The following is a 15,822-nucleotide window of genomic DNA, read 5'->3' on the forward strand; positions in this document are numbered from 1 at the left end:
ATGCAGGGAGACACTGAAACAGAAGGGAACCTTGCAATTTTGCAGATTGTCGAGATTTGCAAACTATACATTACTAAGACATGACCTTTGGCCATAAGGACAAATGGCCAATATGGGAATGGTGATTAAAGTATCAAGTTTCTTAATACCAATGCTATAGTCACAGGATGTGACAGAAATGGCCACCTATCCACTAAATAACTCATGTTTCCCATTTAGAGTAACATTGTCATAAAAATTTCCCTGGCCAGGCAAAAATCACATTTATCGGGCCCAGCCTTTTAGATCCAAACACAAGCATTACATTAGTGGATGTGGATGTGCTACATGTAGGTTACGGCTTTTCGAGCGGATGTGGGTTTGCCATCTTCTCTTTCCCTTTCCAAGGGACTCCGGTGTCTCACGAGATAGAAGGAGCCTGGGTCCCCCTTGGAAGAAATTGACCCACTAACCAGGGTTACTCAAGCTAAATTGTTATGTGAGCAAGAAATAATCTTTAGTGTGCTTTCTGAAACTCACTTGTCACTACATTACCCTAACTACTACAGCAGGTAAATTGATTTTAGAGATGAAATCCCTCCCTAGCGTTTTGGTTTTAAGGATACACAGTGATCCACAGCTCCTTACATCCTGGTTTGTCCCAGGTGAGCGAACCCTGGCTCTTTGCTCCCTAGGTCATCCAAATGCTTCCTACACCAAATACAAGGGTGCTGTTTGGACTTGTATTCTTTTCATCTTGACAATAACCTAGTGCTGTCACCTTCAACATCTGCTGTGCTTTCAAAACCAGAGCAATAATCTATTCTACCATCGGCCTTTTCAAGTTCAGGTTCTTTCTCATTTCCTTCTTTAACAAGTTCTACTTTGGCTTCAACTTCACAAACTTCTACTTTCTAGATGAAGATGCATCGATTCTATTCCTTAAACCCAAACGTAGTTTCCCACTGGTGTGAGAAGTAGTCAATTTCAATTCTTTCACCAGCCTGCTCTGCCACAAGAGGAGATATTTTCCTTGCCTTCTCCTGGAGACTGCCTTACCTATCGAAACATCTCAGACATGCAGGAAGAAGGGACATACAACTCACTCCAGTGGGATAATCCAACACCAAGCCCTTACCAGAAACATCTGTCTTCCACCAAATGTTCAGGTAACCAGTTCTGTTTATTTATAAATTTTTTTTTTCAATGTTTATTTATTTTTTTTGGGACAGAGAGAGACAGAGCATGAACAGGGGAGGGGCAGAGAGAGAAGGAGACACAGAATCAGAAACAGGCTCCAGGCTCTGAGCCATCAGCCCAGAGCCTGACGCGGGGCTCGAACTCACGGACCGCGAGATCGTGACCTGGCTGAAGTCGGACGCTTAACCGACTGCGCCACCCAGGCGCCCCACCAGTTCTGTTTATTTAGTCCAAGACTTTGCAGTTTACATTTTGTTTCCTGGCCTACGATGAGCCCAAGGTGATTTTTCTAATGAGATTACTCACGTATGCATCTGATCATGTACATGATACGCTAACGTTAAAAATGAAGTGATATGGGAGAGTAAGTAAAGGTGCAAAAGGAAAAGAGCAATGGCTATGACAAATACGTAACCTATGACAAAAAAGTAACCCTTTTCCCTCTCTCTTGCTGGAAAGACAACGAATTCCCAAATTTGGAAGATACATGAAAGAAATCATATATTTTTTTTTAATTTTTTTTTTCAATGTTTATTTTATTTTTGGGACAGAGAGAGACAGAGCATGAACGGGGGAGGGGCAGAGAGAGAGGGAGACACAGAATCGGAAACAGGCTCCAGGCTCTGAGCCATCAGCCCAGAGCCCGACGCGGGGCTCGAACTCACGGACCGTGAGATCGTGACCTGGCTGAAGTCAGACGCTTAACCGACTGCGCCACCCAGGCGCCCCTTTTTTTTTTTTTTTAATTTTTTTTTTCAATGTTTATTTTATTTTTGGGACAGAGAGAGACAGAGCATGAACGGGGGAGGGGCAGAGAGAGAGGGAGACACAGAATCGGAAACAGGCTCCAGGAAATCATATATATTTTTTATTAGTTTGGTTCCTGCATAAAATACCCTGAAAATCACCTGACAAATACTAGGAAATAAAGAGAAAACATGGGTTGAAAACCTGGCAAAATCTTATCAGTCTGGAGCTGTCTGCTCCAGTGATCAGTGCCGGTATTAGTATTTAACATTTGTATTAGCTTCTTATTATTTTGATAATAGATTAACATGGACCGAGGGGTTTAATACAAGACAAATTTGTTGTCTTACAGTTCTGAAGGTCAGAAGTCCAAAATTGGTTTCGTTGGGCGAGGCGTTGGCAAGGGTGCGTTCCTTTAAGGGGCTCTGGGGGAGAATACATCTCATTGTGTCTTCTAGTTTCTAGAGTGGCATTTCTTGCTTTTCTTGGCTCATGGCCTTTTCCTCCATTTTCAAAGCCAGTAGCATTATGTTTTCAAGTGTCTTTCCGCCTCCATTGTCATATAGCACCCCGACTCCCGACCTCCCACTTATAAAGGCCCAGATTAAACAGGATAAAGTCCCCATCCCAAGATCCTTCACTTAATTTAATGTCTCCTTTACCACAAAAGGTAATATTTACAGGTTCCAGGGAGTAGGACATGGGCATTTGGGGCAGTGGCATTATTCAGCCTACCACATAATCCAAACAAAGATAACTTTTAATTCTTTCTGGCTAGTGTTGAGAATATAGCAAATCATACATTCTTCATTTTTCCTTCCTGAATAGATGCAAAATTACCTGGAAAACAAAATGTCCCTCATCCAAAATTGTATATTTTAAAAGAAATATCTGTGGGGGTGCCTGGGTGGTTCAGTTAGTTAAGTGTCTGACTCTTCATTTCAGCTCAGGTCACGATCTCCCGGTCCATGAGTTGGAGCCCCATGCCAGGCTCTGTGCTGATGGCTCAGACCCTGGAGCCTGCTTGGGATTCTGTGTCTCCCTCTCTCTCCGCCCCTTCGCGATTCATGCTTCATTTCTGTCTCTCTCTCTCTCTCGAAAATAAACACACATTAAAAAGAATTATTTTTTATTTAAAAATTTTTTTACATTTATTTATATTTGAGAGAGAGAGAGAGAGAGAGAGCACAAGCGGAGGAGGGGCAGAGAGAGAGAAGGAGACACAGAATCTGAACAGGCTCCAGGCTCCGAGCTGTGAGCACAGAGCCCGACGTGGGGCTCGAACTCACAAACCGTGAGATCATGACCTGAGCCAAAGTCAGACGCTTAACCGACTGAGCCACCCAGGCGCCCCCCCCCCCCCGTCCAATTTTTTTTAATAAAAGAAATATCTTTGAACCAATCTTGTTCAAGTGGCACTAGAGAGAGATGAGGATGTTTGCTTTCAAAAATGAAGGCTTACTACCTGGTTTGCTCTAAAAGATTGCTGGAAGAGAAAACTAGAAAACTAGGTAGTAAGATTGTGGCATCATATACCGTTAAGAGAAGTATGTTGTTTAACCTATTGGATTTGACATTTTTCCAAATCTAACTTGCATTTCCAAAAGTTCAGAGTGCTTTTTTCCTGTTACCACAGTCCCCAGGGCTTTAGGGATTCTCTAGTAAGAATGCAAATTCTTTCTTTCACTCAGTCTGCTCTTAGCCCATGTCTTTCGTCTACTTTCTCTAACTCAGTATCATTGGCCCTATTCCTTGCTCAGGAACATGGTGTCTTCTGGTGGTGATTTCATGTATTTTCTGCGTGGGCTCAGTAACAACCTCTGTTTTCCTGGGCATCAAGTGTAAGTACAAAAGGGTATCTTCTAAATAATCTCTCTGTATACATACTACATATACTTTACATATAATTATACATTATAAAAATACATATGTACATATACGCTGCATGTAGCTTTATAGACAATTCTATATATCATTAGAAATAAATATCATAATTTATAAATAGATAAACCAATCAATGAGAAACCTGTAAATGCATATAAGTGATGTAAAATAATGGCTTACTTAATTTAAGTTATGGGGCATTTATGTAACTCTCTAAGCACTGGGATGCTACTGATAACTTTTAACGCTCATCTGCACGAGTTAATTGTTTAACTCAATTCTAATGCCACCGTCTCTTTGGGGAAAATAATGCAAATAATGACTTGTATTATGATTCAATTTGTGACTTTTATTAGTATGCCAAAGGATGCAATTTGAAAGATTTCAGTATAATGCTCTTTCTTTTCTAAATATGCATGTATTCTAAATTTAACTTTATGCAGATTATTTTAGTAAGAGCTTTTCACTTTATATGAGGCAAAGTACAAGATAGTAAGCTTAATGCAATCTGAACACTTTATTTGGGCCATATTTAATCACATTTCTTTAGTCCAAATTTTAAGACATGTTTTTGTATCTGGCTAGTGAAATTTTTATAAAATATAATAATTACAGAGCTGCAGATTACAAAAAACAAACAAAAAAACAACCAACAACTTGGATTATCACTCATGCTAGCACTAGGAAGTATATATAGAAAGACAGAGATAAAGTTTATTGTCCAGATAATTCCTCCTTTTCATATGCTCCGGAAAAACATTTCTCTCTCTAGCAGACATTAGCTGGTGAGAATTATGAGTTCTAGAATGAAGAAGAGACGGGTTCAGATTTGCTTCCACAAAGTACAAGAAACTTGATCTTGTTCATGTTAGTCATGAACTTATTTTCCTGATTGTTCTTAGAAAATTGTTTTAAGAATTACTAGAAGTTCAGTAAGTGATTGTTGCCTTGCCTATCGCCTCAAAAGAAATTTCACAACAAATGTTAGCACTGCGAAAGGCTTCCTTATCTCACCGTCTACTCTCTCTGGGTATCATATAAAAACGTTATTTAAATCAAACGCAAGTCTATTTTTTTTAGGAAACTCACACTTAAATGTATATTTCTCAAACAGACACACTGGAAATAGATTGAGGAGTTGAAAGAGAACTAACAGAGAAGTAAATTAACCTCGAATAATTCAGTTTCTTCTGTAAAACCTGGGCACTTTGAATCGAATATTGTCTAGCTCCATTCTAACGACAGTACAAGAATTCATGCACAGAGTGACACTGGAAGGATACATAAGTAACTAAAAACGGGGTCAGGAAAGTAAGATAGACGGTGACAACATCAGGGATTGCTGTTTGTTGTTTTTTTAATGCCGTAATCCCATGGATGTAGTCTGTATGAAACAATTTTTTTTAACTCCCAAAACAAAAAATATGGGAAGAAAATACTTCCATGAGGATAAAGGAAAGCTAGCTAGAAAATAAAGTATTTAAAACTTTCAGTAATTTCTGCGGGGCGCCTGGGTGGCGCAGTCGGTTAAGCGTCCGACTTCAGCCAGGTCACGATCTCGCGGTCCGTGAGTTCGAGCCCCGCGTCAGGCTCTGGGCTGATGGCTCAGAGCCTGGAGCCTGTTTCCGATTCTGTGTCTCCCTCTCTCTCTGCCCCTCCCCCGTTCATGCTCTGTCTCTCTCTGTCCCAAAAATAAATAAACATTGAAAAAAAAAATAAGATAAAAAAAATAAAACTTTCAGTAATTTCTGGAAAATGCTTACAAATACAAGTTTTGGCTGTTTTTGCATTAATAGCTACAAATACCTACTTTTAAAACTTATAAATAGCACTATACAAATGTAAAATATTTTTACTAGTGGCTTTTCTTCATGTATAGTGGCTCTTAGTTTTTTGCTACCAATATTGCCATTGGCCAAGATCATCTTTTACACTCTCAAAACATTCTTAGGGCTTTTATTAAGTAAAAGCCAGTTACAGAAACAAGAGTTGTGCTAAACAAGAAGTGGTTTGTTTCCTTCAGACTTTCTTAACTTATTGCTGTCCTTCTAGTTATAGATTATTTTATAGCCAGTATATTTTGAGTTGTAAAAATCATGTTTAATGTCTAACAATTATCTCACCTTAATCATGTTCCACTTAATAAAGAGTGTTAAATATTCTCTCCGTGAAAATTTTCACTGTAGGAAAAAGGCCAATATTAATATTTAAATTATTATATAATATATAATTTAATATACATATTAGAAACAGGGACATGTTTCTGACAAAGAGTAATGAATGAAATCTATATCCTGTTTAAAATTTTTTTTTCAACGTTTATTTATTTTTGGAACAGAGAGAGACAGAGCATGAACGGGGGAGGGGCAGAGAGAGAGGGAGACACAGAATCAGAAACAGGCTCCAGGCTCTGAGCCATCAGCCCAGAGCCCGACGTGGGGCTCGAACTCACGGACCGCGAGATCGTGACCTGGCTGAAGTCGGACGCTTAACCGACTGCGCCATCCAGGCGCCCCTATATCCTGTTTAAATATGAAAGTAATGCATGGGTTAATTACAAATTTTTCTTGTATACCATTAAAAATGCATCCAAATATATCTGACAGTAAAAATGACTGGTAAAATTAATCATGTACGTTGATATAAAAGGATACACTGCAGTAACTTAAAGAGGTCTTCTAGAACTGTTGCTATTAATATGGAGATATGGTTACACAATAGTTCCCATGAAATAAGCAGATTTAAAAGTCACTTATGGAAAAATACAGTTTTATAAAAATTATATGTAACATAGATGGTGTTTTACATGCATATGTGGAAAAAAGTTTTAGTAGATATAAACTAAATGCTAACAACTGCTATTTGCATGGCGGGTTTAAATGTAAGGAGAAGCAGTTTCTTGCTTTCTTCCTACTATTTTGTATTTTCTATTTTTTTCTACCAAATGATTTATGCTAATTTCTATTTTGAAAGCTCTGTAGTGCAAAATGTTTTCTAAAACATCAAATTTTTTCATTTGTTTTTACTCTTCTTTTTCATTTTCTTAATTCATCCATTAAGTATATCATACAACATCATATAATTACAAGATACTTTTATTTGGGGGGCTTTAAAAACATTTGTCTTATATTCCCCCAAATAAATATATTGTTTAATCTTTATTCCTCACTTGTTGCAAATTGATTACAAGCCCAACACTGTATTTTGCTTCCCATTTGGGGGGGAACAAAAGAGAAGTCTCATTTCCCCTTCTCCAGTTTTATTAGTTTTATACAGTACAACCTTTTCAGATGGAAATAAACACAGCAGCAATAACCTCAAGAATATGGTTAATCTAGAAAGAGTTCATCGAAATTTAAACTTCTGGGATAATACTTCAAATTCCTAAAAAAATATTATTTTTCAATCTCTAAACATGCCAAATTATAGATAGAATAAAATAAATAACATCACCGTCCTACTCCCCACTCTGGTTAAATCTAGCCTTTTGCTAAGAAGGAACATAATCCAAGCCACTAGCAGCCTAGGTTACTTGAACCACCAATGGACAAGGTATAAATCATCCATTGCATATCTCCCTAGCTCTTGAGCAAAATATAGAAAAGAGGGCAAGAGTCCTAGACCATATTGAGAAAGATTAGCATATGCGTAATAATAGACCCTAAAGTAGAAAAGATAGTTCGATAAAAGTAGTATTATTTTAAGACCTATTGGATGAATGTTTTCGCAAACTGATCAAAAACATTAAGCCGCGGGTTTCAAGAAATTCTATAAAAACCAAATGGCACAAAGAAAAGCAATATCCATGTGAAGAAAACTATTTCATAGACTAGGAATAGATGGGTACTTTATAATATGATTTTTAAAAAGAATCGACCTAAAAAGCGAGTCAGACTTAGAAGGAAAGAACGGCAACAAAAAATAATATAAAAGTAATGTGAAAATGGGAGAAAGGCAGGCCCTGCCGAATATTGAAATAAAATTATAAATCTAAAACAATGAAAGCTGTGTGGTTCATTCCACCGAGAAGCAGGCAGATCGAATGTAACTAAAATAATAGAAATATATTATTCCTATTATTCTATCCCTTCAGCTACAGATGGCAAGTAAAAGAGGATGGGGAGGACAGGCACGTGGGAGGCTCAATCGGTTAAGCATCGGACTTCGCTAAGATCATGATTTCATGGTTTGTGAGTTCGGGGACCCACAAGGAACTCCGTACTGATGGTGCAGAGCCTGCTTGGGATCCTCTCTTTCTCTCTCTCTCTCTCTTAGTCCCTCCCCCACTTATGCATGCGGCACTCTCTCTCTCTCTCTAAATAAATAAACTTAAAAAAAAAACAAACAAACAAGACAATGGGGAGGGGTTTCATTCAGTAAAGGATATGAGACCACACACAATGTAGCCATCTGGGGGAGAAAGGCTGAAGTCATACCTTATAAATTCCAATGAAATAAATTCCAGCTACCAAATACGGAAAAATGAACTATACTTATAAAAGTATAATCTGAAGTGCAATTTTTTTACTAAAAATGACTCAAGAAACAAAACAGATGAACATAGGGGAATAGAAGGAAACAATAAGGTAAAAACAGAGAGGGAGACAAACCACAAGAGACCCTCAAACACAGGGGACAAAACTAAGAATTGCTGAGCGGGTGTTGGGTGGGGGGATGGGCTAAATGGGTGCTGGGCATTAAGGAGGGCACTTGTTGGAATAGGCACTGACTACCAAAGGTAGATGATGAATCGCCAGATTCCACTCCTGACGCCGTTGTTACCGTATATGTTAACTACCTTGGATTTAAACAAAATCGAAAATTTTAAAAAGCATATGACGTACGTGGGGCAAACTACCACACGCAAGGTCAAAAGACACACTGGGACAGTGTAACAGCAGCTCGTATCAGGGAAAAGCTCAGTTTACCTAAGTACAAGTGCACTAACAGAACCCGTTACATGAGATTGATTTGCTGAAGAAGAGTCACACGACCCCAAAAGCCAGGGCTGACAAATGTACAGTTTGCCATAAGAAAAGGGTACAATTCAACGACCACATTAAAGTAAGGATATGTATTACAATGAAGGATCCGGACAGGCCAGGTACGAACAGGTGTCTCGTCCTCCCTCTGTGACTACCCTTTCGGAACACAGTTCTTCTCTTCAGTCAGGAACCACCAATGTATACACAGAATACTTTGGTACCAGGGCACCCCCAAATAGAGTCTTGCTTGGGAATTTTTATATTTTGCTGACGGCACAGGCATACTTCTGTAAGGTAACCGGCTTCAACAGCAGACCCTGCTCAGGACCTCCTTGTAACCAGGGGCAAATCATCGGTCATGTGGCATCAGTAAAGAATGCCGACAAGCTAGTATAATCTGGCCCCAACATCCTCAGACTGATGATTGCAAAGCGACACTATTAATCAGTATGTCTCATACCTCGTCCAGAGGTCGGTACCAGGCAGAAACTTTACAGACACTGTCAGGCTGATCCCAAGCCTGTTTGAATGAATTCTCAGCACAATAAGCACCTGATATAAAACAGTCAAGGAAAGAGTAGAAACTCAATGAGAAAAATTATAATTATGTATGTAATTATATATTATATATTATATATAATTATACACTTCATAGAAAAGGAAATACAAATGACATTTATATGCACGAGAAAATGTTTCAACACCAATGTAAAAAGGGAAATGCAAAGTCAAATGATATTGAGATACCATGTGCAACAGCATATATGGAGGGTAATTTGGAGATATGTAATGCAACTTAAATGTACATAAACTTTGACCAAGCAACTTATCTTAAAAATATGCTTGCATAGGTGTGAAATTATGGATGACTAAGGTTCTTTATCACAGTATTTATTTCTGGAATGCCAAAAGATTACAAACAGTCTAAAAGTCAATAGAAAATGTCTAACATGAATCATGATATATCCAGACAATGGAATTCGATACAGTTATAATGAAAGGATGAGAAAGCTATTTATATACTGATATGGAATTAGGTTCAAAATGTACTTTATAATTACCTTTTTTTAAAGTTTACTTATTTATTTTGAGACAGAGACAGCGTGATTGAAGGAGTGGCAGAGAGAGAGAGAGAGAGAGAGAGAGAGAGAGAGAGAATCCCAAGCAGGCTTCTTACTGCCAACACAGAGCCCGATGCAAGGCTCAGTCTCATGAACCAGGAGATCATGACCTGAGCTGAAACAAATAGTCAGACACTCAACTGACTGAGCCACTCAGGTGCCCCCCAAATATATTTTAAGTGGTAAAATAAAAGGTGAAAAACCATATAAACAGATTGCTACCGTCCATACAAAGGGAAGAGAGGGCATTTTATATGCATTTGCTTGTAAAATTCAAGCAAATATATATGGAAGAGTAAAAAAGAAATTGGTAAAGCTGACTGCTCTTGGGGAATGAAGTCAGGTGCATGAGGAGACTGGGTGATAAAGTGGCTTTTTGCTCTGTCTCCTTTGAAGTTTTTGATTCTTGAACAGTGTAAATTGTACACAAAAACTTAATGCGAATTAAAGTCCCAAAGATCATTAGTAATTTGCAGCTGTACTTAGTCTGTATGGAAAAACTACTTTGCAATAATTTGTTAGTATTTTTTATTAAGAATGATTGTTATTGGTTTGAAGTGTTCCAGGTGTCCACTATTGCAATGAAGCAGCAAGAGAAACTCATCCATCAGGAGAGAACAATGTGGAATTTCACACGATGGCAGAAAAACCATAACCTTCAGGTGAAATACTGTCAAACCTTGATGCAAAACTCCTTCATTTCAGGTAATTGACATCAAATTAGTTTCCACTGTGCAGATACAAATGCAGGCACCAATCCCTTAAAAGAAACAGTGACATACATTTTACTCTCTGCAGAACTACAGTCAGAGCTTTAAATTAGGAGGGATGTAATTTTGATCCACACTTCAGTTCAATCTTATTTATATATTTCCATAGAACGTGGAAAATACTGAGGTCCCACGAAATGCAGATTTAAAAAGCATATAGTCAAATTTCAAAGGGAAATGTGTAGGATTAGATCAGATTTTTTTTTTTTTAAGCAGCATTTGATGTTTTACCCAATCACTCAAATTTGTAAGTGCATCTTTTTTTTTTTAATTTTTTTTTTTTTAACATTTACTTATTTTGAGACAGAGAAAGACAGAGCATGAATGGGGGAGGGGCAGAGAGAGAGGGAGACACAGAACCGGAAGCAGGCTCCAGGCTCTGAGCCATCAGCCCAGAGCCCGACGCGAGGCTTGAACTCACAGTCCGTGAGATCATGACCTGAGCTGAAGTCGGACGCTTAACCGACTGAGCCACCCAGGCACCCCTGTAAGTGCATCTTTAATTATAGTTCTAAATTCTTCAATATATTTAGTTGAGACATTGCTTAGATTCAAATTTAGATATCCCTTTGGGAAGAAAAATCATGTTAGAAATCAGAGTCTTTACCACAAAAATTATAACAATGCAGGGTTCAGCTCTTTTTAAATATTCTATGAAGTTATTTCAGTTTTATCTTTTACATCTCTTACAAGCATTTCTTTTCAAGTAGGCTCCATACCTAACATGAGGCTTGAACTCACAACCCTGAAATCAAGAGTCACACTCTACCGACTGAGCCAGCCAAGCTGCTCCCCTCTTACAAGCATTTAAACCTAAAACAGCCTATGTCTATTTGTTTTGTAGTTTGTCAAATATTCTATGGTTACCTAATTGGCATTAATTATCCTTGGAGTGAATACCATTTAAAGAATCACCAATGAGAGAGATCAAAAACCTACTATAGCTCCTTCCGACTAAAATGTAGTCAAATAAATGTTTACAGAATCACTGTGTGCCCCACAGTGTTTTTGTTTTTTTTTTTTCAACGTTTATTTATTTTTGGGACAGAGAGAGACAGAGCATGAATGGGGGAGGGGCAGAGAGAGAGGGAGACACAGAATCGGAAACAGGCTCCAGGCTCTGAGCCATCAGCCCAGAGCCCGACGCGGGGCTCGAACTCACGGACCGCGAGATCGTGACCTGGCTGAAGTCGGACGCTTAACCGACTGCGCCACCCAGGCGCCCCCCCCCACAGTGTTTTTAAATACATCAAGCTTTTGCAAGCATGAGTTGGGCCCACATCTGAGCCACCAACCTTGAGACAATGACAATATCCATTTTGGAGACCTACAAATCTAACATGTCCTCCAACCTTTCAGCTGCCATTGTCAATGCCACTCAGGCTATAACTTTAACAATAGACAAGACACTGATCAGCATAGATTCTAAATGAAGGATAATGAAAAGCTTTAAATAACTCAACATTGGATCCATGGAAACTGATAATGAACTATTTGTGACCCTCAGTAGAAGTCCTCTGTCTAGAAACTAGAGTTCTGGAAATGCCAGTGTCTTTCCCTCTATAAAACTGTGCAAGAAACGGTCAAATTCCTGCTTTTCAGTCCCCTTTTATACTCTTGAGCACACTTTTTTTGTGAATACATTCTTTAAGACAGGGTTCATAAAACCGATTAAACAATATGGCTTGCTTGTTAGTTATATCCAAGTTCTGAAATAAGCTTATTGGTCACTTATGTTTTTCTTCAATTTTCCTCACTCACGTTTTTCTAAAATCATTCCTCAAAGTAGAATGAACTGTTTGTTCTCTCCCTTACATACGAAACACATTCATGTTTAACTCTCAGAATTTAAACACTAACTTGAAACTTATTACTCAGCTTGCCTAATGGTCCAGTATATTTCCAATTAGATTGGACCAGTGAGGTTAACAGACATGAAACAATAAGCAAACAAATGAAGACATAAATGATGTCAACCTAAAGAAGGGAAATATTTATAAAAATAGAACAATCAGCTCACTTATTATAGAAGAGGAACAATTTGGGGAAAGACATCCCAAATCTAATTTTAAGTTTTAAAAAAAAAAAAGTTTACTTATCTATTTTGAGAGGGAAGGAGAGAGAGAGAGAGAGAGAGAAAACCCCAAGCAGGCTCAGCACTGTCAGCTTGAAGCTTGATGTGGGGCTCAAACCCACGAACATGAGATCACGACCTGAGCCGAAACCAAGAGTTGGTCGCTTAACCAGCTGAGCCACCCAGGCCCCCCAAAGTTAATTTTATCTTAAACTAGTTCTTACAGACCTATTGCAGTTGGAAATAATTATATAAATCTCACTACGGTAAGTACTGCCCCGTTCGAACCATTTGGTTAAAAGTGCTCAGTTTCATTGGGGGTGAGACAAGGGGTTCCTTTGGGGAGATGTGCTACTGATATTTTTCTGATAAATTTAACAAAGTATGTTTATATTCAAAGCCCATAACTGCAGCCCTTGTCCAAACAACTGGATTCAGAATGGTGGAAGTTGCTACCATGTCTTTGAAAACTGGAAAATCTGGCACACCAGTAAAGAGGACTGTTTGAAGGAGGGCTCTAATCTTCTACAAATAGACAGCAAAGAGGAAATGGTAAACACTATCTCGTGGTTTCCTATCATTCTGAAAATACCCTGATACGTTAAAAGAAAGGACTGATTCTAATAAGACAGGACTCCTTAATATTCTACAAGAGTAGTATATTTGTTGTACGTAACAAAGGTTTCAAAGAGACGAAGTGGGAATCGCCAAAGTTTGTTTTCCCTTTAATTAGACAAACAAAACAAAAGCAGGAAGCTATCCAGAAATCAACGAGAATATGTTAGCTGTATGTCCTTTGTTAATCAAAAAGGCAAGGCGGTAAAGGAAATACTATTTTATGTCTTGTTGATCCACTCCAAGATGTACGTATATTACAGTTGTGTGTGGTTCAGAGTCATCATTTTCAATGCTGTAGGGAAGTAAAACAACCGATCACAACTCTGTAATTGCCAAGGAAAAGCGGAAGTATAAAAAGGGAAGTGACGTCATGAAATGGAGAGGTCTATGAAAATAAGCATTTGCTAAATGAAATGTTTAGTCTGGTTTACTACCATCTTAACAAGCAGTGTTTCCCTGAAATCATTTTACATATTTATGGAAATATGTATGAAGTAGAATACAGAGTTGACACATTTCTGACCTTATTAAAAATGTATGCTTGCTATACTCAATAATTAGCTAACGTTCAATTTTCCAAGAATAATGAGAGAACAATTTAACAATATGTTAAGGACACGCGGTAAACCAAGACAACTTGAACTCACTACAATTATAGGCTTCCACTATTTTTTCTGTGCAAATTTGGTGACAAAAGCTAGTCGTGTTTTTTTCTAACAGAATACCCCTACAGTTAAGCTGCCTCTGGAATCTTCTAAATTATTTCTCGTATTGAAGTATACTGGGAAAGAATGATCTATGCGGTCTATGATGTCAAGGATATTTCTACTTTTCCTGATTAGTATCACACCTTGTTTTGACATGTATTAACTGTCAAACTCGGAATCTGTTAAGATTATTTTATTGCCAGATGCTTATTTTCCTTATAGTCCTTAAGACCCCATCTATCGTACAACAATAAAAACAAATCTACAAAATGTATCCCTTCTTTTAAAACCATCTCTGTCTTATTCTTTCTCAATTTCCATCTAGGCAAAATGTCACACTTTATATTTCATCATAGTTTGTTGCTGTTTTCCCCCTAGTTCACTGTTGAGGTTTTGTTGCTTCTAGGACTTTATCACTGGCAGCCTGAGGAAGATCAAAAGTGGCTATGATTACTGGGTGGGACTGTCTCAGGATGGTCTCAGCAGATCGTGGCTTTGGCAAGATGGCTCCGCTCCTCCCCCTGACCTGTAAGTGTCTGAGGGAATTGTTACAAGAAAAATTAGAAACCTGAGGGAATTCAGACGTTCCTTTTATTTTATACCTCAGAGTTTTTCCAGAAGACAGAACCAGCAATGATAGCTTCACAGGCTTTTTATTGGAACCAAAGCTGAGGTCATTGAAGGGTAGCTTCATGGCTTCCAAGTTTTCCTCCTTCTCAGTCCTGCTGCCATCACCCGTAGCACATTCACATCAAAATTGGAGACACTGCATGAACAACATTTATCAGTATCATGACTTATCCTGTGGATCGTTTAATGGCTAGAGTACTAAGGGAAAGACATTATGGTGATTATTAAGCGATTTCCATATTAAGATTTTTAGATAGAACTAGGGAGATTGGTGAACAGGATTAGGTGCCTTAGTATTTTGAGAGTTAAGAGTCGGGAGAGAAATCTTAAGTTAGAGCCAACTTTTCTGTCTCTATTTCTTTTAATGTGAGGCTTTTTGCTATTGTAGTAGCCTATTTTTATTGAGGGAAAACAGCTCTGTTACTGAAGAAAGAGGGTGCCATAGGAGGATGCCATATTAAAACAAAACAAAGAGCTACCCACCTCTCGTTAGGTACCCACAAGACCATCACAGTCAGCCCCATGCCTAAAGTCGGATTCACTGACTTTGCCTCCCCAGGTCACCAGTAAAGACACTCCAATCAACTAACCAGCTTTGCGGATATCTCAAGGACAAGTCCCTGTCTTCCGCTAACTGCAGCATTTGGAAATATTTTATCTGTGAGAAGTATGCATTATGATCCTCTACCTGAACAAAATTGCACTTGAAGAGATCTATTGCAAGAGTGTGCTGATCAGGCCATTGGAAAACCTGCCACAAAATTCCAAAGGGCAAGTGAAGTATGCCTATGTGTGGGCTATGAAACTACCTACCTGGGAGGTAGGTATCAAAACCTCTCTCTGCATTTACACTTGGCAATTTCCTTCAATGCTTTCCAGACCTTCATTTGATATTGTGTAAATTGCCAAGAATAAAAGTGACTTCGAGCTACTGAGGACAAAATCCCGAAACGCTGAGAACAAACTGAAGAAAAAACATGTTCTTGTGCTTTCGTTTCCCCTTAATCTAGAGTGACTATAAACTCCACACAAAAATCTATAAGCCCCTGGGGGGATGATACATTTCTAGATGGCTGATTTTTTTTTATATATAAATAAATAAATGTA

The 15,822-nt window shown here is 38.3% G+C and overlaps 1 protein-coding gene across 1 annotated transcript; it reads left to right on the forward strand.

Moving 5' to 3' along the window:
• The first annotated feature begins 1,057 nt into the window (after window positions 1–1,057).
• On the forward strand, window positions 1,058–15,407 carry CLEC9A (C-type lectin domain containing 9A). The gene is given in 6 exon segments (XM_045466453.1): window positions 1,058–1,148; window positions 3,687–3,767; window positions 10,475–10,621; window positions 13,161–13,312; window positions 14,492–14,613; window positions 15,275–15,407. Coding segments are annotated over 6 exon segments (726 nt in total).
• Window positions 15,408–15,822: the final 415 nt, after the last annotated feature.

This window comes from Leopardus geoffroyi, chromosome B4 (assembly GCF_018350155.1).
Source record: "Leopardus geoffroyi isolate Oge1 chromosome B4, O.geoffroyi_Oge1_pat1.0, whole genome shotgun sequence".
In the NCBI taxonomy this organism is placed as follows: domain Eukaryota; kingdom Metazoa; phylum Chordata; class Mammalia; order Carnivora; family Felidae; genus Leopardus; species Leopardus geoffroyi.